Source organism: Gorilla gorilla, chromosome 12 (assembly GCF_029281585.2).
Source record: "Gorilla gorilla gorilla isolate KB3781 chromosome 12, NHGRI_mGorGor1-v2.1_pri, whole genome shotgun sequence".
Classification (NCBI taxonomy): Eukaryota; Metazoa; Chordata; class Mammalia; order Primates; family Hominidae; genus Gorilla; species Gorilla gorilla.
In genome coordinates this window covers 124,387,033-124,410,481 of record NC_073236.2, presented here as the reverse complement: position 1 = coordinate 124,410,481, position 23,449 = coordinate 124,387,033, and the positions used below count along the sequence as shown (strand labels likewise).

At 37.0% G+C, this 23,449-nt stretch overlaps 1 protein-coding gene across 3 annotated transcripts in view; it reads right to left on the bottom strand.

Annotated features, from left to right (window-relative positions):
- Positions 1–23,449, bottom strand: part of NBAS (NBAS subunit of NRZ tethering complex) — a 394,628-nt gene that overhangs the window by 337,644 nt on the left and 33,535 nt on the right. For all 3 annotated transcript variants that reach the window (XM_004028860.5, XM_063696052.1, XM_063696053.1), the window contains exon 10: positions 5,637–5,775. In XM_004028860.5, coding sequence (XP_004028909.2) covers positions 5,637–5,775 — 139 coding nt within the window. The remainder of the gene's footprint in view (positions 1–5,636; positions 5,776–23,449) is intronic.

The following is a 23,449-nucleotide window of genomic DNA, read 5'->3' as shown; positions in this document are numbered from 1 at the left end:
AAATCTGCTAAGGTATTTGAACTTTGCTATACTGACAAAAGAAGGCACCGTTAACCTACCAATCTTGTAAAGTATTCCAATATCATAAAAATGAACAAGAAAGAGATTCACAAATAGTTTGCAGACATGAGAAGACAAAAATCAACACGTGTCAACAAAGGGAAATTATGGCTGAAAAAACAACGACGAAGCAAAAGAAAACTTTAACATAGCACTCCAAACAGAATGAAATATAGTCAGACAAGCATTTGAGAACATGGACAACTTGAAAAATCACCTTAAATCAAAAATTCAGTAACTGAAAATAGAACTGGACAAGAAGAGTGAAAAAGGGTTAATAATAAAAAGCTCAATAAATTCAGGAAATAAATATAAGAAAAAGAGAAAATTATCTAAAAAATAAAGAATAAATTACAAGGTACTCAAGGATAATTTAATAAGGGGCTTTAAAGGAAGACATGAAAACAATGAAAAAATGAAAATGAGTTAAGAAGTGAAAAGGAAATGAGATAAAAGGGAGAGGTAAAAAGAGTAAAGAAAAACTACTGGAAAGAGAATATAGTAAAAAGCAGTAACATTTAGATTGCCAGAGAATCTGAAGAAGATAAACAAAACCAAACTATAGAATATTTAAAATTATAATCCATGAAAACTTTACAGAAACAGAAAATGGAAAAACTAGAAATAGAAAAAAATCTGAATCTACACACTAAAAGAACCAATGCATACCCAGAAAATTTAAACTCAGCATGATCAACTCCAATATCCTAGGAAGCTATCAGATTTCAAAGATAAAGAAAATAAAGACCTGTAAGAAAAACTGACAAATAACATACGAAGGGCAAATAATTTGATTGCATCAGACTTTTAAAATCTCACATACAAAGCAAAACAAGAGTAGCATTTTTTAAAAGTTTAGTGAAAGAGAAGGAGAACCAAGGATTTTACATCCAGACAAGTTTCCCCTCAAATTTCAAGGTTATGGCAAAACAGTTTTGAACATAAAATACAAAAACTTAAGAAACTCATCACCTATGAGACCTTCTCAAAACATACTGTAATTTCATCCAACCACAAGAACGACTGGGAAAACTTCAGCAAAAGAACTGAGTAAGCATTTTAAAATACATAAATAGATGACTAAAGAAAGCTGGGAACAAAAGTAGACACCAATGTACAAATATTATGTATGTGACAATGCAGAAACAAAACAAAAAAAAAAAGAAAGAAGAAAGAAGAATAAGCTAATTTTTGTAAAAGCAATTAGTATAAATGAAAGAATACGAAGAAAACAAACTCGTAAAATGCTGGAAGACATTGATAACATCAATAAGAATAGTTTCTGTGAAATGATGGAGGGAAATCTCCATTCGAGTGAATTCAAGAGAGAATGGAAGGAGAGGAATTGGAAACAAGTACAGACAACTCTTGAGCACTGTAAGGAAAGGAAAAGAAATGGGATGGTAGCTAGAGGGCAAAGTGGAGTCTGAAGAGTTTTTGTGGAGGGAAAAATAAAAGCATGCTATATGCTGATAAACCTAAGAGGTAACAAAATTCCTGATATAAGACGAATATCCTTCAATAAACAAGAGTGGGAGATGTAGTGGACAAACACAGGGCTTGGCCTTAGCCTGAGCAAGGACAGTTCCTCTGTCTGAACAAGAGAAAAGTCACAGTACACAGGCACAGCTGCTGGCAGGGTGTGGGATCCTACAGAAGTATTCCTTCTGATTACTTCTATTTTTTTCAGGGAAATAGGATTTCTCGTGGAAATAGGATTTCAAAAAGTCTATGTTCTTTCCACAACAAGCTTCTATATTGAAAAAGCAGCAGCAGCAGCAGCAGCAATAATAAAAATTCAGTCAACTTTGTTCATTCTCATATAGTTTTCCAAAATTTTGATCTTAAAAACTCAGACAACAATAAATAATTAACACTGTAGATCATCTTACAGTTTATCAAATGCCTTTACATATATTACTTCATTTAAATCCTGGCACAAGCCTTAGTAGACAGTGGTAACGGATAAGGCGGAATTCAAACACCAGCCTTCTGACTCCACAGCCTGCGTCCTTCCTTTGTCCCAGCTACTGAATTCTAATCTGGTACCTGTTATAACTCATTGCACTTATATGAGACATAGCTGTTCTTCCCATATGCAGCGAATCCCTTGAGGGCTGCTACCAGTATTTGTACATTCCTAATACCTGGAGCAGTGATTAAATGTTGAATAAATGAATAAATAAAACTATCTCACATAGATGACACTAACATTAATTTGGAAACTTGGGTCAATGCACATATTGAATTTTGCACAGTCTGTTTTACAACCTAGCAGCCTTGAGAGAGACTACGATGTATGTGTCAGCAGCATTTTTCAGTCAATACCTACACCAAGACAACAGCAACCTTAAACAAACAGTAAGAGGAGGTTTGATGAGAGCAATATCTGCTGCCTGACAAAAGGAACTAATCCCATAACCTCAAATTATTGTGAGGTAAGGGAAGGCTACGCAGAATGATTTTAAGTTTAGCTGCAAGACACAGCCACTAACATAATTAAAATACACTTGCAGCATTTCAAGAAGTTAATCATACAGCAGAGCATTCAATTTGCAATTCAATATTTTTCCCACTTATTTTGTCAGCGCACAAGCAATTTTCTTTTAAAAGACTTCAATACCGAAGCCTCAGGCCACAAGGAGACCAGGACCATACATAGCAGAGTAGATTCCAATACTTCAGTAAGGTGCAAAGGGAAAGCACAGGAGAATTCAAAGAAACTAAGGTGAAAAAAGGTTCCCTGGTATGTGACTTGCCACTTGCTTGCCTACTGGGTCCCAAATAAACACTTGATTACACCAAACCAAAAGGGACTTTCACCACTTACCCACGTTCTCTCCTTATATCCTCTATACACATCCATTTTCCTTTTTTCCTCAACCCTATTTTGACAAATTTCACAGCTACAGAAAAGTTAAAATGATTGTACAATGAAACATGAGTATACCTCTCACCTAGCTAGACCAGTTATTAACATTTTGTCACATTTGCTTTATCTCTATGTGTGTGTGTGTCTATGTATACAGACACACATAATTAAAAATTTTTTTTTTACTGAATCATCTGAAAACAAGGTGCAGACTTGGCCAGGCATGGTGGCTCACGCCTGTAATCCTAGCACTTCGGGAGGCCAAGGCGAGTGGATCACCTAAGGTCAGGAGTTCAAGATCAGCCTGGCCAACATGGTGAAATCCCATCTCTACTAAAAGACAAAAATTAGCCGGGCATGATGGGGGGTGCCTGTAATCCCAGGTAATCGGGAGGCTGAGATGGGAGAATCGCTTGAACCCGGGAGACAGTGGTTGCAGTGAGCCAAGAAAGCCGCAGACATCATGCTTACTTTAGACAGAGCTAAGAGAAACTTCTTCAGACTCTTAAGATCTACCCTGAAACATCTCGCATATAAAACTAGAAGCTGGATATGACCTAAATCAGAGAGATAAACACAGCTAAATTCCTACAGATATGAACTAATGTGTCCAATATGTACGACTAACTTCTACCTCACTTTATTTTTTATAGATTATGGGATAATCATCATAGCATATATTAGTGCCACTGATATGGACAGAATTTCATGGGGTGGCGGGTGAAGAACAGAAACTAGATCTGGCCCATCTCATGCCTCTATTTTCACTTATTTATGCTCTACTGTGCCTTAGGCTCCTTATTTGTGAAATGTGGCCAATAATACACCAACTGTTCTCCTTACTAGGTCCTGCAGAGAGAATAAAGGGCTGGTAGACTAGGTAGATGTACAATAAATGGAAGGAAAGGCATATGCACAGTACTGCATAAGCTGTTCTACACATACAAACTGGTTTAATGTCTGGTGCCATATAAACCAGTAAGTTGACTTCATTTAAAGAAAAAGAAACTACTACTTTGTTGGGTTAAATCACAATTACACACTGCAGTATATATTAAATGCTAAAAATAAAATTCACAGAGGATTACTATTATTGCTAAAGATTTCTTTTCAAAAGTACATCTTCATTAGTTTATTTTCAACACTAAAATCTTTAACAGTTTGTTCTTTTAGAACACAATTTGAAATCAATATTTTTTGACAAATTCATTATCAAAATGAACACTTAACATGTTTGATTATGTTGTGTTTCAACTTAATTTCTAGATTTCTTCCCTCACTGAAAAAATATTTGAGTGCCCACTAGGTAACATGGTAAGCCCAAGCTGCATAATTTTGGCCAAGTGCTCACTTTCTTTTTTTTTTGAGATGGAGTCTGGCTCTGTCACCCAGGCTGGAGTGCAGTGGCACAATCTCGGCTCACTGCAACCTCCGTCTCCCAGGTTCAATCGATTCTCCTGCCTCAGCCTCCTGAGTAGCTGGGATTACAGGTGCACACCACCATGCCCAGCTAATTTTTATATTTTTAGTAGAGACGGGGTTTCACCATGTTGGTCAGGCTGGTCTTGAACTCCTGACCTCGTGATCCACCCGCTTCGGCCTCCCAAAGTGATGGGATTACAGGCGTGAGCCACCACGCCGGCCCAAGTGCTCACTTTCATACAGTTTACACAAATAACTAAGACATGCAAGACTGCAGTGTGGCCAGGATGGTAAACATAATTAGTGTTTACCAATACCTAGTTTTTCACACCTTTCTGGACACATAGAAAACTATTTCCCAGCCCCCTTGAAGCTAGGAGGGGCCATAACACAATAAATGAACTGTAAGTAGAACCAATGTCACTTCTGGTCTAAGACAGTAAAAAGTTCCATCTATTATCTCTCCCTTCCCTTCCTAAGACCATAAACTGAGATAGTGGGACCCCAAAAGGTCACCACTCTCCATGGATCTTTTAATCATTACTTAAAACAAGCTGCCCAGGAGAGTCATGATCTCAACAGCAGGCTTTGCCACAAAATAAGGAAAAAATCTGTATATGATAAGCCACAGAAATTTCAGGACTTTGCATTTGCTCATTTGATTGCTTGAATTATCAAAATAGAACCTAGCCTATGCTGACTACCACAGCCCCAAAGACTGCCTGACACAAAATAGAAGCTCAATAAATAAGTATAGAATGAATGGATGGATGGATGAATAGTCCATGTAAATATGGAACAACATGGAAATCTGGACTCTAATTCTGCCATTTGCTAGCTAGATGATCAGGGCAACTTACTTAACTACACCTCACTTACCACCTCATCAACAGACTCGGGCCAGTAACAATATTTACCTCAAAGGGTTACTTAGAATTAAATGAGTTAGAGCATATAAAAAGCACTCCAAATAGCTGTCAACACATTAAAAAGTGCTTAATACATGTTTTCATCTAAATAAGCAAATACAAGGAACGGGACTACTGTTAGGTTGTTTTTCTAGTATCTGAAAATGTCACTACTAAAAATTATTCCAAGTTAAACACAATATGCCTCAGTTGAATTTGTTATTTGAAAGAAAATTATACCAGCATTAATTCACTGTCCTCATTCAAGATGAAATTATTTCTTCCTCTATATCTTACAAAGGACTTATTTGTCTAAGACAAATAGCATAGTGAAATGACACATAGCAAAGTTAGGTGCCATAACTCATACTTACTGCAGTAACCCTGTCTCCACCATTAGTAACCTGCTTGTAATACGGTGATCCTGAAAGAACTCTCCAGGCAGAAAGGCCACAGCTAGAAGCTTTTGACATGCCTACTTCAGCAGTTTCACATCCACCAACAAGTAAAAGTCTAAAAAGGAGAAAAATTTTAAAAATCGATAAATTGCAAATATAAATAAGAGCAAAACAAAGACAGAAGAAACAGTCACCTTGAGAAAGAAAATTTACCAAGTACTATTAATATATGTTAAACCTGGAAGGTAAATATTTCAGAGGAAACAATCAAAAGAAAACCAAACTGTTTTTCAATTAGAATTTCACCATATACTAAGGCTTAAATATTCAGGCACCTGAAATGCAGGTGGGAACTTAGAAATGAAGAAAAAAATTAAGGCTAGCAACTGAATTTAAAAAAAAACTGTCTGTATCAACACCAATAAACTTTAATAGATGTGTAGCCTCACCCAGATACAGTATGTATTAATTACGGCAATGTATCTGATGCAATGAGGGAGCCATTACAGAATGCTAGAAAGAAATGACACCCAGGAGAGACTGAATGGGAAAGAACCACAGAGCAATAATTATACCAAAATAAGACTGGTTGGTAGTTTAGCTGCACACTATGATTGGTTCACTTTTCTGTTTGTTACACTCCATTCATGACTGGAGGCCAGTTACCAACAGGGCAAACAGCCTAACATATACTAAAAGTTAGAAGACATTACTGTGTAACCACTATATAAACGAAGCTAATTAATAACGAAACCCCAACAGTCACAATTTTTAAAGCTATGTTCAGTACTTCTGGCAGGGATCTGTATAACAGACATCACAATTATCTGTCTAAAGAAAGAAAAAAAGTCTGAAAGTTCCATTTACCTCCTTCTTGGCCATACTCATAGAAAAACCAAATCTTGAAAAATTTATGTTTCTACATAGAAATTGAAAAGTCAAAAAAACATAAAGTTATTTAGAGTTGGCATATCAGACTAACTCAGTTACAATTTATGTCAACTAAAGCTAACTTTAAATGTTATAAAATAAATATCAGTACCTCGTGACATAACACCATGAGCTCTCAATACGGACCCTTCAAGACCAGTGGAGGTGTATGCCCAAGAGTAGTCAAAAAGCACTATATTATGGTAGAAAGCAACACCTGCCTTCTGTTAATTTTGTTCACCTTGTGTGGCAGGCAACACAATGGCCCCCAAAAGATGTCCACATCCTAATCGCTGCAGTCTGTGAGTATGTTCTATTACATGGATTTAAGGTTGTAGATGGAATTAGGGTTGCTAATCAACTGACTTGAACTTAGGGAGAGTATCCTGAATTATTCAGGTGGCCCCGAAGTAATCACAAGGATCCTTAAAGGTAGAAAGGGGCAGCAGAAGAGTCAATGTCAGAGTAATGTAATGTGACACTCAACTGGCCACCGCTGGCTTTGAAGGTAGAAGGGGCCACAAGCCAAGGAATCTGGGAAGCTTCTAAAAGCCGGAAAAGGCAACAAAATAGATTCTCCCCAAGCCTCCAGAAAGGAACACAGCCTTGAGGATATGTTTGATTTTAGCCCAGTGAGACCCATTTCAGACTTCTGATCTCCAGAACTGCAGGGTAAGTTTGTGTTATGTCACCAAGTTTGTGATTCATAGAAAATGAATATATACCTTTTTTCTTTCCCAGTCCCAAAACTCAGATGACCTGTCACACTCTAATGCCACTAAAAGCCCTCTTCTCATTTGACAACTCACTTTCTAAAGTGTTTCTGAACTAAGCTAACAATAACAATTAAAGAACTCATCTCTACCATATACTCTTAGATCTAAATTTTTCAAAACTGTACAAAATCCTTCTAGGTTTAATTATGGAATGTAGCCCAACTCAAAATCTCAAAAACCATAAAGTAATTCAAATGCACTTTCTTCACAGAAACACAGCTTGGGCCTATACACAAAGCCTTTTCCCTACTGCCTTTATATGCGGCTCTAACAAATTTTCATCTCAGCAAATTGGAAGTAAAAAACTTTGAGACGATGCCTTGAAGCAACCTATTTTGGTTGTTCCTACCCTAAGCAAATCCTTAGAGCTAACACGTAATTAACCCTGCTCACCAGGGCAAAAGAGAATGTGGTCCAAAGTCAGGCTAGTATTATGAGTATTACTTGCCCAGAGCATTCATTCTTCTCAAATGATTCTATTACAGTAAAATATTTCACAAAAAAAGGAGTATATCTAGTGCAGATAAAATCATATTATCCCTCAGAATCTAACTCTCAATTTGGAGAAAATATTGATGAAAAAAGAAAAATACTTTAAACAACACTACAAAGATGCAATCAACAAAAACTAGACAGTAAGAAAATACAAAATAAATGGCCTGGATTTTTTTTTTTTCAGAACCCACATACACATAATCAAAGCAAAAGAGCAACAGATAGAAGGAGGATATGGAGAGCAGGTCAATGAATTAAAAGAAAACATAGGTTGGGTGCAGTGGCTCATGTCTGTAATCCCAAAACTTTGGGAAGACAAGGTGGGAGGATTGTTTGTGGCCAAGGATTCAAGATCAGCCTGGGCAACATAGTGAGATCTCATCTCTACAAAAAAAAAAAATCAGCCAGGTGTAGTCATAGGTACCTACAGTCTCAGCTACTCGGGAGGATGAGGTGGGAGAATCGCTTGAGGACAGGAGTTCTGAGGTTACAGTGAGCCATAATCGTGCCACTGAACCCCAGCCTGGGTGACAGAGTGAGTGAGACCCTGTCTAAAAAAGAGGCAGGGAAGGGGAGAACACAGTCTGGATATTTGAAGATACTGACAGATTACGGTTAATTATTTTAGATGTGCTAATGGTATCATGTTTATATTTTAGAGTCGTTATTTTGTAGAAATACACACTGAGATATTTACAGATAAAATAATATGCTGTCCAGGATTTACTTCAATATAATCCAGGGAAGGGTGGATAGGGAAATGGCTGGGTATACAGGTAAAATGAGACTGGCCATGAGCTGATTGTTGAAACTGAATAACAGGCACTAAGGAGTCAGTATACTATTCTACTTTTGTACATGCTTCAAATTTTCCATAAATTTATTTCTCAAAAGTCCATTTGATAAGAAAAAAATCCTCTGAATAAATAGAAACAAAAGGGGTAATCTGGAATACCCAAAGTTCAGAATTTAATCACAACATTTTTTCAATCCAAAAACATGTGATTCATAAAACATACCTTTAAAAACTAGTAACCTACTATTTAAAACAGTAACCTCTATTGAACCTCTATTTGAAAACAGTATCACTATTTAAGAATTCAATAAACTATACCAATATCACTACTTAAGAATTCAATAAATTCCCAAAGGCCATTATAAAACAGTTCCTTGATAACTGAAATAATGTCACTTTGATCAATGTCCAATATATATATTTGTATTAAAAACATATAATATAGTAAACATTAATATAGTTATAATACATAATTTCTACTAATTAAATTTATGTTAACATATGTCTGAAACTTTAAGTTGGCTGACTACTGAAGGAGTTACAGACCCAAGTGATAATCCAGATTTTTTATGTCCTGGGTATTGCAAGACACTTCCTCTCTATGAATTCTGATAAATAGCATAGTCATGCATAGATAAAACTGGCTACAAAAGGTTTAAGACCCCCTGAGAACAAAAGGGATTCAGTATCTGTTCCCAGCCTTTCCTCCGTTCATGCCAGACTGAAGAATAAGTGGAAAAGCAGCAGAATGATGAAACGAATCATGTGCTGTTCCAATCAGACAGATAGCAGCTTTAGGACACTGATGCTCCAGCTCTAAGAATGCGTATGTGTTCACACATCCAAGTAGGCACGGGTGCTCAGGTATGTTTAAAGGGGAAGAAATGGAGATAACTGAATCAACATCTTCACAAAACAGGCAACTGGCAGCTGCTGAGTGCAGGGCAATGTGCAGGGCACTGAGTGTACAAAGATGAACAAGGCATGTGCTCTGCATTTAAAAGCTCACTCTCTAAAACAGAAAAAAAAAAAAAGGAAGAACACATGGGAGCATGAAATTAGTGGCACAAAAGATGACAGACCAATCTGAAGATGATAAGCAAATCTAAATCTACTGAAGGGTTTTTCTTCAGTTATACGTGCCAAGGGGCCAGCCTGGAAAACATGTCTCTACAAAAAATACAAAAATTACTTGGGCATGGTGGTGCATGCCTGTAGTCCCAGCTACCTGGAAGGCAGAGGCTGCAGTAAGCCAAGATCGAGCCACCACTTCAGCCTGAGTGATGGAGCAAGACTTTCTCAAAACAAACAAACAAAAACCCCAAGGGGTATCAAACCCAATTCAAGACTCCATTACTTTATTATTCAATAAGACTCACAATGTTGACAAGAACTAATCTACAAGTGATTAAGAAAATTAAAATAAAAGCAGGCTTATGGTGATGATTGGCCAAGTAAATAAACACGCTCCATCATCATCACAGTGTTCAGAACAGGCTTCCAGGGCAACACTGGCCAGAAGTGAGGAGAAATAAAGTTCCACTGGTAAAACCATGTAACTTAAAAAAAAAGCCAGTCAATGGAAGAGAAGAGTCTGAAACTCAGCACAATATACTCAATAAATGTTTGCTGAGGGGCTGTGAATTCAAAGTCCACATTTCTCATTAGGAAGCACAGAGTGAAGAAGGTACAAAGAGACCCATCTTCTTACTGCTTGTCTTCACTCTATGTTTCAGCAGTAAGATATGATGAGATAAGGTGGGGAGAAGGGAAGGGTCATGGCAATGGAGGCAGGGAAAGGTGGGGTCACACTGATTAAAACGGACAAAACAATGCTAAGCCAAGAATTTGGTATTTTTAAGGAAACATCGAGAAGAAAATTTCAAGCTTGTGAGAGTTACATGAATGAAGAGGGAGAGACACTATCTTCTTTGGTGGGTATTTTAAACATGCCAATTCCTCTTAATTTACAAATTGAATGCAATTTCACATAAATCCTGTAAGAATTTTTCATGGAACTAAACAAACTGATTTAATGAAACTAGAAAAACATAGAATTCCCATAAGAAAATAAGTTCTAAGAAGAGCCAACTCAGTTCATGCTCATCAAGCTTTCACTTATGAGCTGGGCTTTGTGCATCTTGACCTGTAAACATTTTCCTACCCTGCCATCATTAAGACATTCTCACTCGAATTTGACCATATTAAAATTTAAAACTTCCATCCATAAAATGAAGACTGGGCTTGTAATCCCAGCACTTTGGGAAGCCCAGGTGGGTGGATCACCTGAGCTCAAGAGTTCGAGACCAGCCTGGGCAACATGGTGAAACCCCGTCTCTACTAAAATACAAAAAATTATCCAGGTGTGGTGGCGTGCACCTGTAGACCCAGCTACTCAGGATACTGAGGCACCAGAATCGCTTGAGCCTGGGAGGCAGAGGTTGCAGTGAACCGAGATCGCTCCACTGCACTCCAGCTTGGGCTACGGAGTGAGACTCCATTTCAAAAAAAAAAAAAAAAAGACTGGGAGAAGTTATTTACAACACACAGAACTAACAAAGTATTAGTAGGCAGAATTTATAAAGATCTCCCAAAACCAGTTCAAAAGGAAAGTAGACAAAGGATAAGCAACAGCAAATCGCAAAAAAAGAAATCCAAAAGCCAATAATGCAGATTAAAACAACACAGATTTACACCAATCACCCTCTAGAATGTTTAGGGGCCTAGTAACTCTTAAAAACTACTAGCGAGATTGCAAATTGAAGCAATCATTTTGGAGCAACTTGACAATATCAAATAAATGCACACAACTAACTACCCCACAAACTGCTCCAAGGAAACTATAGAGAAATTCTTGCACAGGTATATTCATCTTTTGGCCAAAAAAAAAAAAGTTTAGTGTGAAACTTGTTTTGTTTTTTAGGCTTTTTTACTTTTATTTTAGGTTTAGAGGTATATGTTCAGGGTTTTTATATAGGTAAACTGTGTGTCGCAGGGGTTTGTCGTACAGATTATTTCTTCACCCAGGTAATAAGCATAGTACTCGATAGGTAGTTTTTTGATCCCCACAGTACTATTTATAAAGCTGAAAAATTAGAAATATTTCAAATATTTAAAAGGAATGGACAAATAACCAAACAAATTGTTCAGGAAAACATATACAATGTGAAGGGAACAAATACAAAAATATATATTGGAAGGTCACACACCAAAATTATGACAGCTGCCTCTAGAGGGAAGAAAGTGAGACAAAATAATGGAAGTAGGGAATTTTGTTTGTATTATTGTCTTTGATATGTATATATGTCTGTGAATGTATACACACACACACATAAACGTACATCTTAGATCAAAGAAAGACACATTTAATATTTGTTAATTGCACGTAGTAGGTACGTAGGTTTACAGATGCTCCTTGACTTATGATCAGATAATCAATAAACCTATTGTAAATGGAAAATACTGTAAGTGAAAAAAAGGGTGTTTTATACATGTGATGGGATGTCAAAACACACAACACAATATCCAAAACATGCTGGCAACACAGTATATAGAGTATCGTTTGCTTGCCTCATGATCTGATCACATTACCCTCATGGTTGCATGGTAGACTGGGAGCTTCAGTTCGCTGCCATACCCAGCATCACGAGAATATCCTACACATACTGCTAACCCAGGAAAAGATCAAAATGCTAAGTACAGTTTCTACTGAATGTGTATTGCTTCTGCACCATCATAAAGTGGAAAAGTCTTAAGTTAAAAAAATCGCAAGTTGGGGACCATCTGTTTATTATATCATTCTCTGTACTTCTCCTTCTCTCTCCCTTTTTTTTTAACTTAAAAAGAAGAACATCAAGATACAATGTCCCAAATTATGCACATAAATTTCTCTAGTTAATGAAGTCTAGGGGAAAAAAAAACAGTGAATTGGCTTTAACACGTTGCATCAACCCAAAAGTGTAGTGAAATACTCAAAAGGAAATTATCATATAATTTGCCTTGTGATATTTTGAGGTTGTATATGCATTAATGATTATACCTTAAGTATTCTGGGACTGGGACTTACTACTAAAATCATTATTAGATTTTTTTAAGAAATCTAGTCTATAAAAGCTAACACTGTAGCAAATAATTTATATAATTAGCGTTACTTGTTTTTGCATTAAATTCCTCCACCTGGAATATTTACATGCAGTGGTAACCATTACATCCTTAAATATACAGAATATTTGACTTTTAAGTGCTTAATTTCAAAATAACATTTTGAAGCAAATATTTTCAAATTCTCCTATGAAGATACAGTAAAATGGAATTTTTATAATATAAATTAAATCCTCTACACTAAAGCACACAACATGGGAATGAATTAGCAAAACTTTACTTCCCCTTAACAAAAACAAAAGAGAGAAAGAGAAAGAAAAAGATTATATTACCCAATAATCTTTGTATTAGTCCATTTTCACGCTGCTGATAAAGACATGCCCGAGACTGGGCAATTTACAAAAGAGAGTTTTACTGGACATACAGCTCCACATGGCTGGGAAGGCCTCATAATCATGGTGGAAGGCAAGGAGGAGCAAGGCACATCTTATGTGGAATGGCAGCAGGCAAAGAGAGCTTGTGCAGAGAAACTCCCATTTTTTTAAAACCATCAGATCTCATGAGACCCATTCACTATCACAAGAAGAACATGGGAAAGACTCGCCCCCATGATTCAATCACCTCCCACCAGGTCCCTCCCACAACACGTGGAAATTACGGGAGCTCCAAGATGAGATTTGGGTGGGGACACAGAGCCAAGCCATATTACTCTTCAACCTCAAATTTTATGGAAAATAGCAGGAAAATGATGGGTCTAGAATCAGAAGTATCAAGTTCAACTAACCTTTGCTAAAAAGAAACTATATAATCTTGAGACATTCCTTTCACCCATTAACATTTACTAAACTGCATATAGCCAATGAGGAATATGCTAAGCCACTGAAGAAACATCTTAGTAAACTACTTCTAACTTTTTGGAAATCAATGTTCAGCATAACTCTTAACTCTCACATTTGTCCAGTATCACATACGGTGAGCCAGTTAGGGGGCTTGCATTCCTTCTGTACCTTCCTCTTCTCAAACAACCAGGGATATGAATTCATATAGAGGAATAAATACGAGCAGAATCCACCACAAGTAAAATAACCAGTAAGCACTGACCACTACTGCACAAGACCTCTTCAGAAACCTTTCAGTTAGGTACAAAAGCAGCATAAAAGACACATTAACTGCACAAAGGAAGAGGTCAAAGAAGGCTGCGTAGGGTAGCACCAGCAAAACGTTCATCCATTAAACAATTTCCCAGACAGATAAAGGGGTTAGGTAAAGAGCCTTCTACGCCAACGGCATTCTAAGCCAACATGATGTACAAAAACACAGAGATGAGTTTGTAAATGGTGTGTTCAAAGAACTGTAAGAACTGCATTGAGTGCTTCCAGCCTCTAAAGAACAAGTGGGAAGTAATGGGGCCGAAGGTTCCAATAGGTCCTTAACAATACAAATATTCTGTCTTGCTAACTTCCTGGGCAAGAAGTTACTCATGCTCTACCTTCTATCACATAACAGTTATTTAAATCATACCTCCATTACTATACTTGGAGTCATTTGGGTGCAGATTCATCTTTGTATCCTTTAGACCATTTACTACGGTTGTTTCAAAAGACATGTCTCTCTGGACACCATGTGCCAAGAACTACAGTGCCACAAAGATAAATAAGACATAGTCCTTGTCCTTGTCTTAACTTCTCTAGGCTTCAGTTCTCCCACCTGAGAAATGAAGAGGTTGAACCAAATGATGGATGAACTCTTTTCCAGCTCCAAAATTCTAAGAGTCAAAAACTCGAAGCAGGAACACAGGTATCAGACAACAAAAATAAACTCTGACTGATGGAGTGAAAAAACCTGAGGAGGAGTGAATTAAAGGGGCAGGATTAAAGGCAGAGGACAGAGAAGAACAGGGGGCAGTATCACAGATGTAAACAGGGCAATTATGAGAAAAGGAAAGTACGGGCAGAATGCAAGCCCCTAAGCAGCAGACTATACGTGATACTGATGAACTGTGAAAGTTAGTGGGTACAGACAAACAGTTAGATAAAGGAGTAAGTTCTGGTGTTTGATAGCATAGAAGGGTAACTATAGTTAACAATAATTTATCATATATTTCAAAATAGCTAGAAGAGATTTGAAATGTTCCCAACACAAAGAAATGGCAAATGTTTGAGGTGATGGAGATCCTAAATACCCTGATTTGATCATTACACATTGTATGCATATATTAAGATACCATACGTATGTAAAATTATTATGTAGCAATTTAAATTTTTTTAATTAACAAAAAAAGTTACACTAAAAATTGGTTCAAGAAGAATTATAAATGGCTTATTAAGAAGGCTCTTCAATCTAATAAATGTTGGAAAAATCTGCCATCTAGTGGCTTAAAACTCCTTAAAACCAAGGAAGGAATCTGTCCAATGACTGGTGTACTGAAGGCATACAACCAGTAATAAAGAAAAAGAAAGAATATACTCCCCATATCCCAAAATTTAAAACACCTTAGACCACACTTGGCAAAGTAAAGGCTCAAAAAATGTCACCTATTACTTCACAGCTAGAAGACATAACTCTTGTGAAAACTGAAATGTTCTCAATATTAATTCATTGTAGTATATCCTAAACATTCTTTACTACAAAAATCCTGCTAGCTCAATATTTTAAATTCTGCTTATCCTTATTTATTAAGGTACTTATAAGAAGAAAGCATATATAATCATGACACTTTACATTAGCAGTTCTCAGATATAACATAAGCCTCAGAATCACCTAAAAGGCTTGTTAAAATAGATTACTGGGCCACCACTCTGGAGCATATGAATCAGGAAGTCTAGCATAGACTCCAATAATTTGCATTTCTTTTTTTTTTTTTTTTTAATTTTTGAGACTGGGTCTCACTCTGTCACCCAAGCTGGAGTGCAATGGTGGCGCAGTCACAGCTCACTGCAGTGTACCTCCCAGGTTCCAGCGATCTTCGCACCCTCAGCCTCCCAAGTAGTTGGGAATACAGGCACATGCGTGCCTGGCTAATTCTTTTCTTTTTTTAAACTTTTGTAGAGACACGGATCTCCTTATGTAGCCCAGGCTGGTCTCAAACTCCTAGGTGCAAATGACCTTCCTGCCTTGGTCTCCCAAAGTGCTGGGATTACAGGCATGAGCCACTGTATGCAGCCAAGAATTTGCATTTCTAACCATTTCCCCAGTTTTTCTGATGCTGCTGGTCAGGGACCACATTTTGAGAACCACTGCTTCACTTTATGTTTGAATCTGTTATATGATCTCTAAAAGATATACTTTACTATAGGTCAAATTATGAAGCACCAGACTATTTAGTCAACATGTGCTTAAGAATAATCACAGAAAACTGATTATATTGAATAATTATTAAAGACAAAACATGGGAATTTTTCCTGGACTTCTTAGTTCACTAATGAAATCATTCCCTGGCAATTTGATAACTGGGCATCATATTTAAAACTGAGTGGTACTCGGCTATAATTTTTTTTAAATACAATTTAGAGTTTCAAATCAAGAAGTATGGAAAGGCCAGGCACAGTGACTTACATATGTAATTCCAGACTTTGGGAGGCCCAGGCAGGTGGCTCACTTGAAGCCAAGAGTTAGAGACCAGCTTGAGCAACATGGCAAGCCCCCATCGCTCCAAAAAATTAAAAAATTAGCTGGATGTTGTGACACGTGCCTGTAGTCCCAGTTACTCAGAAGGCTGAGGAGGGAGGATCGCTTGAGCCCAGGTGGTAGAAGCTACAGCAAGCCAAGATCACATACATCACTGCACTCAAATATGAAAGACAGAGCAAGACCCTGTCTCGAAGAAAAGAACTACGAAAAAATCTACGAAGTTCAATACGCCTTACTTTCTACCTCCCAAACAGAACTAGACCCACACTCAGACAGATTGTTGGATGACATAAAATAGGGGCCAGAAAACATTCTGTGTAAAAGGCCAGATTATAAATATTTTAGGCTCTGTGGGCCATATGGTCTCTCACAACTACTAACTTACGTCAGAGCATGAAAAAAAAACAACAGACAATATGTAAAACAAAAAAAAGTGTGGCTATGTTCCTATAAATCTTTCTTTATAAACACAGAAATTTGAATTTCATATAATTTTCATGTATGATAAAATATTCTTTTGAGGTTTTTTCCAACAATTTAAAAAATATAAAATCTACGCTTAAAAACAGGCCACATTTGGCCCACAGGCCAAAGTTTGCCAGAGAAAAGCTTACTGGGCATGGGAATCAAAGACATGAATTTACCACTGAACAGTCACGCCCTCTGAAGAAAGTTGCTTAAGCCTCTAGGAGCTTAGGTTTCTCTACATACACAATAGCAGTTATGAAACCATCTCATGTTGTGATGAGTAGGATTCGGCGTATATAAGTATCTGGTCATCAGTAAAAGCTCTATAAAGTTAATTTCATCTATTATAACCTTAACTTCAATTGAAGTCAATTCAATGTCAATTCAGAAAGTGTCTAAAACTTGCAAGGTGCTAATCTAGCAGTGTAGGAAATACTGTGTAATGAAATCAAGTATTCCCTGCCCTTGTGGAGTTAACAATCTTATGGCATTACTATATTATTAACTGACTGCAATCTTAACACTACCTTCTTCAACCCAGCTGGCAGAGATGATCCCATCTTATAGCAACATCTATTCTGATTCGTTGGTCACCCTGAAGATATGTGACCAAAGAAACACTGGTGAAATTACAGTCTCACTCAACTGTAATTTCACCAAAGAAAAGTTTGGAAAAAACCTGTTTTAGACATTCCATTCATACAGTTGTTCCACCTAGCTCTTACATTTTAATTCTTCCAAAGTCAGGCTTTCATTTATTTACTGAGAAATATTTATTAAGCACCAATTATGTGCCAAGCCCTCATCTAAAAGCTGAAAATAGAGCTGTAAATAACACAGATGGAAGTTTCTGCCTTCATGGAACTTACATTCTAGTGTATTAGTATTGCTTTCTCTCTTTATATGCTTTGACAAAGTCAAGTATATTTAATAATTTAACTAAAATCTACTGACAGGTACTCCATGCAAAGCACCATGCTGCTGAGACTAATGATACAGTTCTAAGACAGGGTGTTTGGCTTTAAAAACAACAATGACATTTTGAGATAAACAGAAATTTACACATGCCTAGAGTTATCTAGACCAGGAGCCAGCAAACTCCAGCCCCTCAAATCAAATTCAGCCCACCATCTATTTTTGTAAATAAAGCTTTATGGAACACAGCCATACTGTGAATTTTATATGTTGTCATGTCTGCTTTCACACTACAAGAGGGGAGTTTAGTAGTTATAGCAGAGACCATATGGCCTGCACAGTCTAAAATATTTACAATCTGCCCCTTTACAGGAAGTGTGCTGACCGTTGGCACAGAGCAAAGAAAACATGAGAGGGTGTAATAGGAAGCTAGACAGATTAAAGGCCAAACTACAAAGGGCCTTTAATACTAATCTAAGAAGTTATATATCTATCCCAAGGGCTAAAGAAAATCAGAGGATTTTTAAGTAGAGAAGTAAATGATCAGAGTTGTACTTTAAGACCTGTAATTCTTTCTGGCAACAGAAATGAAAAGAAATTAGAGGAAGAGGAAACAACTTGATAAATAAATTGGGTGAGAAGTAATGAGGGTCTGAAGTATAAGGATGGCACTAGAAATGGGGAGGAGGAGGCATATTAAAGAAGAAGAATCAATAAGGCGTGAAGATCATGAGTTGAGAATTATCTAACATAAATCTCAAGTTTTGGCCTGGTGGAAATATTATACATCAAGATATGGGAATACATGAGAAGAAGCAGGTTTGAAGGAGGAAAATGATGAACACAGAATATAATAAGTAGGAGGTACTTGTGAGCTATCCAGGAAAAGATGTTCAGTAAGCGAGTGAATAAATAGCTCTGTGGCCTAAGACTAACTTCTGGGATACAGACTTCAAAGATATTACATATGCATTCAAGTGGTTAAAAACCATTAGGTCTGGATAAGGCTGCCTCTAAAAACATATAGAATAGGTAAGGGAAAAAAATATGGCCAAAAGATTCCATTAAAACACCATGAGAATTAATAACCAAGTTTAACGTAGGAGCAATATGCAGTTGACCCTTGAATACCACAGGGTTATGGGCGCCAGCCCCCAAGCAGGCTAAATCCACGTATAACTTTTGACTGCCCCAAAATTTAACTACTAATAGGCTAATGTTGACCCAAGCCTTACTGATAACAAAAACAGTCTATTAACACATTTTATATTTATTACATACTATATTCTTACAGTAAAGTAAGCTAAAGAAATGAAAATGTTATTAAGAAAAATCATAAGATTAAATACACTTACAGTACTGTACTGTATTTATCAATACTGTATGTTTACATAGTCTGTTTACAAGATCAATCATCTATCTGAAACGGTGTGCACCACAGCTGCAGATTCAACCTATGGCACATATCGAGCAATTCAACTTTTTCTTGTCATGTCATGACTTTTCCCGGCTTCCTGGGAGCACTTCCAGCATCACTAGTGACACTTCGTATGGGTCCCATGGCATTATTCAAGGTTTACAGTACTGCACTAAACACAATGAAAAATACATGAGAACCTCGAGAGATTACTTTTTACTATGATACGCAATTTCCCGGAGAGACTAACTGCTCAGTCAGCCTTCCATATCCATGGGTTCTGCACACGTGGATTCAATCAACCACAGATGAAAAATATTCAGGAAAAAAAATGGATGGTTGCATCTGTACTGAACATGTATAGACTTTTTTTTCTTGTCATTCTCTAAACAATACAGTATGACAACTATTTATAGAGCATTTACATTGGATGAGGTATTACAAGTAATCTAGAGATGATGTGAAATACACGGGAGGATGTGCATAGATTATATGCAAATACTACACCACTTCACATCAGGGACTTGAGCATTTGTGGATTTTGGTATCCACGAGGGGTCCTAGAACCAAGCCTCCACAGATACCAAGGAAGGACTGTGCAAAAATAAATTCTATTTCTATAGGCCAGGCGCAGTGGCTCATGCCTGTAATCCCAACACTTTGGGAAGCCAAGATAGGCGAATCACCAGAGGTTAGGAGTTCGAGACCAGCCTGGCCAACTTGGTGAACCGCTGTCTCTACTAAAAATACAAAAATTAGCTGGGCGTGGTGGTAGACACCTGTAATCCCAGCAATTCGAGAAGCTGAGGCAGGAGAATCACTTGAACCTGGAAGACAGATGTTGTAGTAAGCCAAGATCACGCCACTGCACTCCAGCCTGGGGAACAGAGTGAGATTCTGTCTCTAAATAAATAAATAAACAAACAAACAAACTGTATTTCTGTCTACTAACAGTGAACACTGGAAAAAGGTAACTAAGGTAGGAAATATATCTCAAACTTCAGACACTAGTGTACTTCTTTCAAATGATTTTTTGGCATATTAAAGGTATCATTGACATCATCTTCTTATTTGTTCATTTATTTAAAGGTAGCACATAAAAGCTAAATAACTGTGCTTTATCATAACCACTACTCTCTGTGACACCACAGATTTTTTACACAAATTAAATTAAAAATATTTGTGCATGTAAAATGTAAAGCCATCATGCTGCCCTATTGGGGAGACACGTGGTGAATGGAAAAAGATAAAATAATACCGGAAATGGAGTGACTTCCTGGCTGCCAAGATGATGGTGGTGGTTCCTAACTGTGCTATGGGGTGCAAGATGCCCCACACAGGTTTTGCAAAGGCAGATGTTCTTGAGTAAATGTGATGATATAGATTGTGTGCCTGCACTTATTACATGTCCCGGTCCAAACTGGGGTCTGACTGGCATGTTGTAGGCTTCCAAGGAAGTCAGAATAAACACACATGCATACACATGCTCACTCCATGCAGACAGACAAGAGAAGATGGATATCTAGTTCTGCTACTTCTACACCTATGTCAACCATCAATCTTAGCTCCTTATGGGCCCAGTTTTTTAGGCAGCTATAATCAATGGAAGGGAGATGACAACTAAATGAAATTTATTGCTATCCCTTATTAGGGCAACTTCAAAGCAAGGAAGATATCCTAGTCATTATCCCATTGATCCTATTAAATCTCCCAGAGCTTAGCACAAGGATTTTTAACTGGAGGGGAGGACACCTGATCAAGCCTTTGAGGGTAGGACCTAGGTATGCATTTTTTTTTTTTAATTCTTAACAGGTAATTCTGCTGTCCATACCTTGTTAAGAGCCATTGGCCTGGCACAGAATGTCAATACAAGTACTAATGAATAAATTAACTTAGAGTTCTTGGACACTCTTGCCTGTTTCCTTCCCTCAACCCACAGCTGATGCTAAAGAACATCAGCTGAAGACTTAATTCCCTCTTGATCCTTAGGGTGGATTTAAGCAACTTCACTGCAAAAACACAACATATTCAGCATCTACCTATATGGCTTATTCCACATCTACCTTTTATCCAGATTTAAATGACTGTCCAGTTTCTGAAACCAAATTTCCAATTTCCATCCCAATACCAGCAATTTAATTTTTGAAGTCTTGCTCAAACTGGTTCTCCCAGGAAAAGTAAGTCTTGTCTCTGAAGGCGGCTGTTGCCTGCCAGGTATCCCTGACAATGAATCTTCCCACAACGCCTGCTGTTAAACTCTCCACCACAATTTTCCTCTGTGAAATGCTACATAGTAGTCTATACTGATCCTCCTTGGTGCTTGAAGAACTATGGTCTGTGCCCAGTACAGTGACAGAAAAATGTGGTCCAGAAAGAGTAAATGACTTGCTTTGAGATTACACAGCTAGAAAGTAGGACAACCAACAGAATTCTGGGTTCCTGTCTCCTAATCCAGTACACACTCCATTAAAAATATTTTTTAAATTTTCTATAGATATAGAACCAACTGTAGTAGTGGTGGCACAACTCTATACATTTAGTAAAAATCAATGAATTATATACTGGAAATCAGTGTCAAAGGGTCATCAAGGAATTTGAACATGAGTGGCTTTTCAAAAGTACAGCTTCTCCCAAAAAAGTAGGCATGTTCTCTGCCTTTTGACTTTGTTGAAATGTAAATTAGGGTCTAGAAGTAGTTACCTTCAAACACTACCTTTTTGTAGCTATCAAGGAAATGTTGGAAATACAACAAAATCAGATGTTGCTTATAAAAATTTTCAACAAAATTGAAAACAAAAATAGTAACAAAATCATAAAAATTAAAAAGTTATATACTACTGAAAGCAGTAAGTGCCACTTAAAAACCTATGCATAAAGTCTTCGATTTGAACCTAACTCATTAAGTGTTAATTTGGGACTGTGTGATTCCCAGATAGGGTGTAAACTGCTACAGGACAGGTACTACATTCGAATCTCCACCAGCAAGCGCAGTACCCCCCGTGAGCAAAAAGCTTAATGCATCTCCTCTAACAATGCAGAGATCAGAGAATCTTCTCAGCCAGAATTAGGCTATAATCTATGCTAAAACCTACAGAGCAAAGAGAACAATAATAGAAAAAAAGATGGCAGCGAGGTGTTGGGGTAGGTTGAAGAAAGGAAGCAAGACTGGAATGAGATAGTCTGCGTGTTTAAGGAGGATAAAATACATTCATTAGGCTGTGAGTTAGGATATATAAAAAAGAAAATAGTCAAAATCCACATATTCATAGAGCTTATCCCAAAGCTTCTCAATTAATTTTTGTTTCATATTACCAAATTTACCACCTCAGTTTCTCTTCTTCAACAATACTCACAACATTAGGCAAAACGATGAATTTCATAAAATCCTGTTTGTATATTACCAATTTATCCAAATTCAACTCTGGCTGATTTACTTCACATTTATAAAATCTTTGTGGATGATAAACATCACAGGCCCACATTGCTAGAATAACTGAAAATAAATAAAAATGTGATGAATATTTCAGCTTTCATTTAAAAAAAAAGACCACATAATGGAAAATATAAACAACCTAGCAAAATTTTTGTCATGCACAACAGGCCACTTACACATACTCCTTGCTTTACAACAATCTTCATTCAGAAACAATGCAGTCATCCATCTCCAAACTGACTGCCACCAAGAGATGTAAATGATTGTACAACCAACAAAAGGTCCTCTTTCTGTGGTTTGATAATATATCAAACTTCCCAGATGTTCTTATCTAAATGGAGACTGCCCCTCAAAAATACCCTCAATTGCTTAGATCCTGAATCAAAAAGTAAACATCTTAAAAGTAATAAGTATAATCTGACTTAAAAGAAATTTATCCCACAATAATTTTCAGTGTGTAATCATTTCAAACCTACGGTCCCACTTACCTTCCTGAAATAATGCCAGGAAAAAAGAAATCAAATATTGACTTTTGTAACAAATCAAGAGAGTGGAGTAGTCAGTATGAAATAAACAATCAAACAAAAACAGTCCAGCATTAAGATACAAAATACCCTTCTTTTAAAAGGGACAAGAGAAAAAAAAAAACACAGAAATGTGGGGTATGAAGAAGAATACAAAATAGAAAAGGAGAAAAAAGGAAAAGTCAAAAGAAAGAAACATAAATTTTCTTTTCTACTCAAAAAATAAGAGTTACTTATTCAAGGTGTCCTCAGAGCCAGAGCTCATATACTATTCGCTGTGGCTTTTACAAAGGTATACACTACA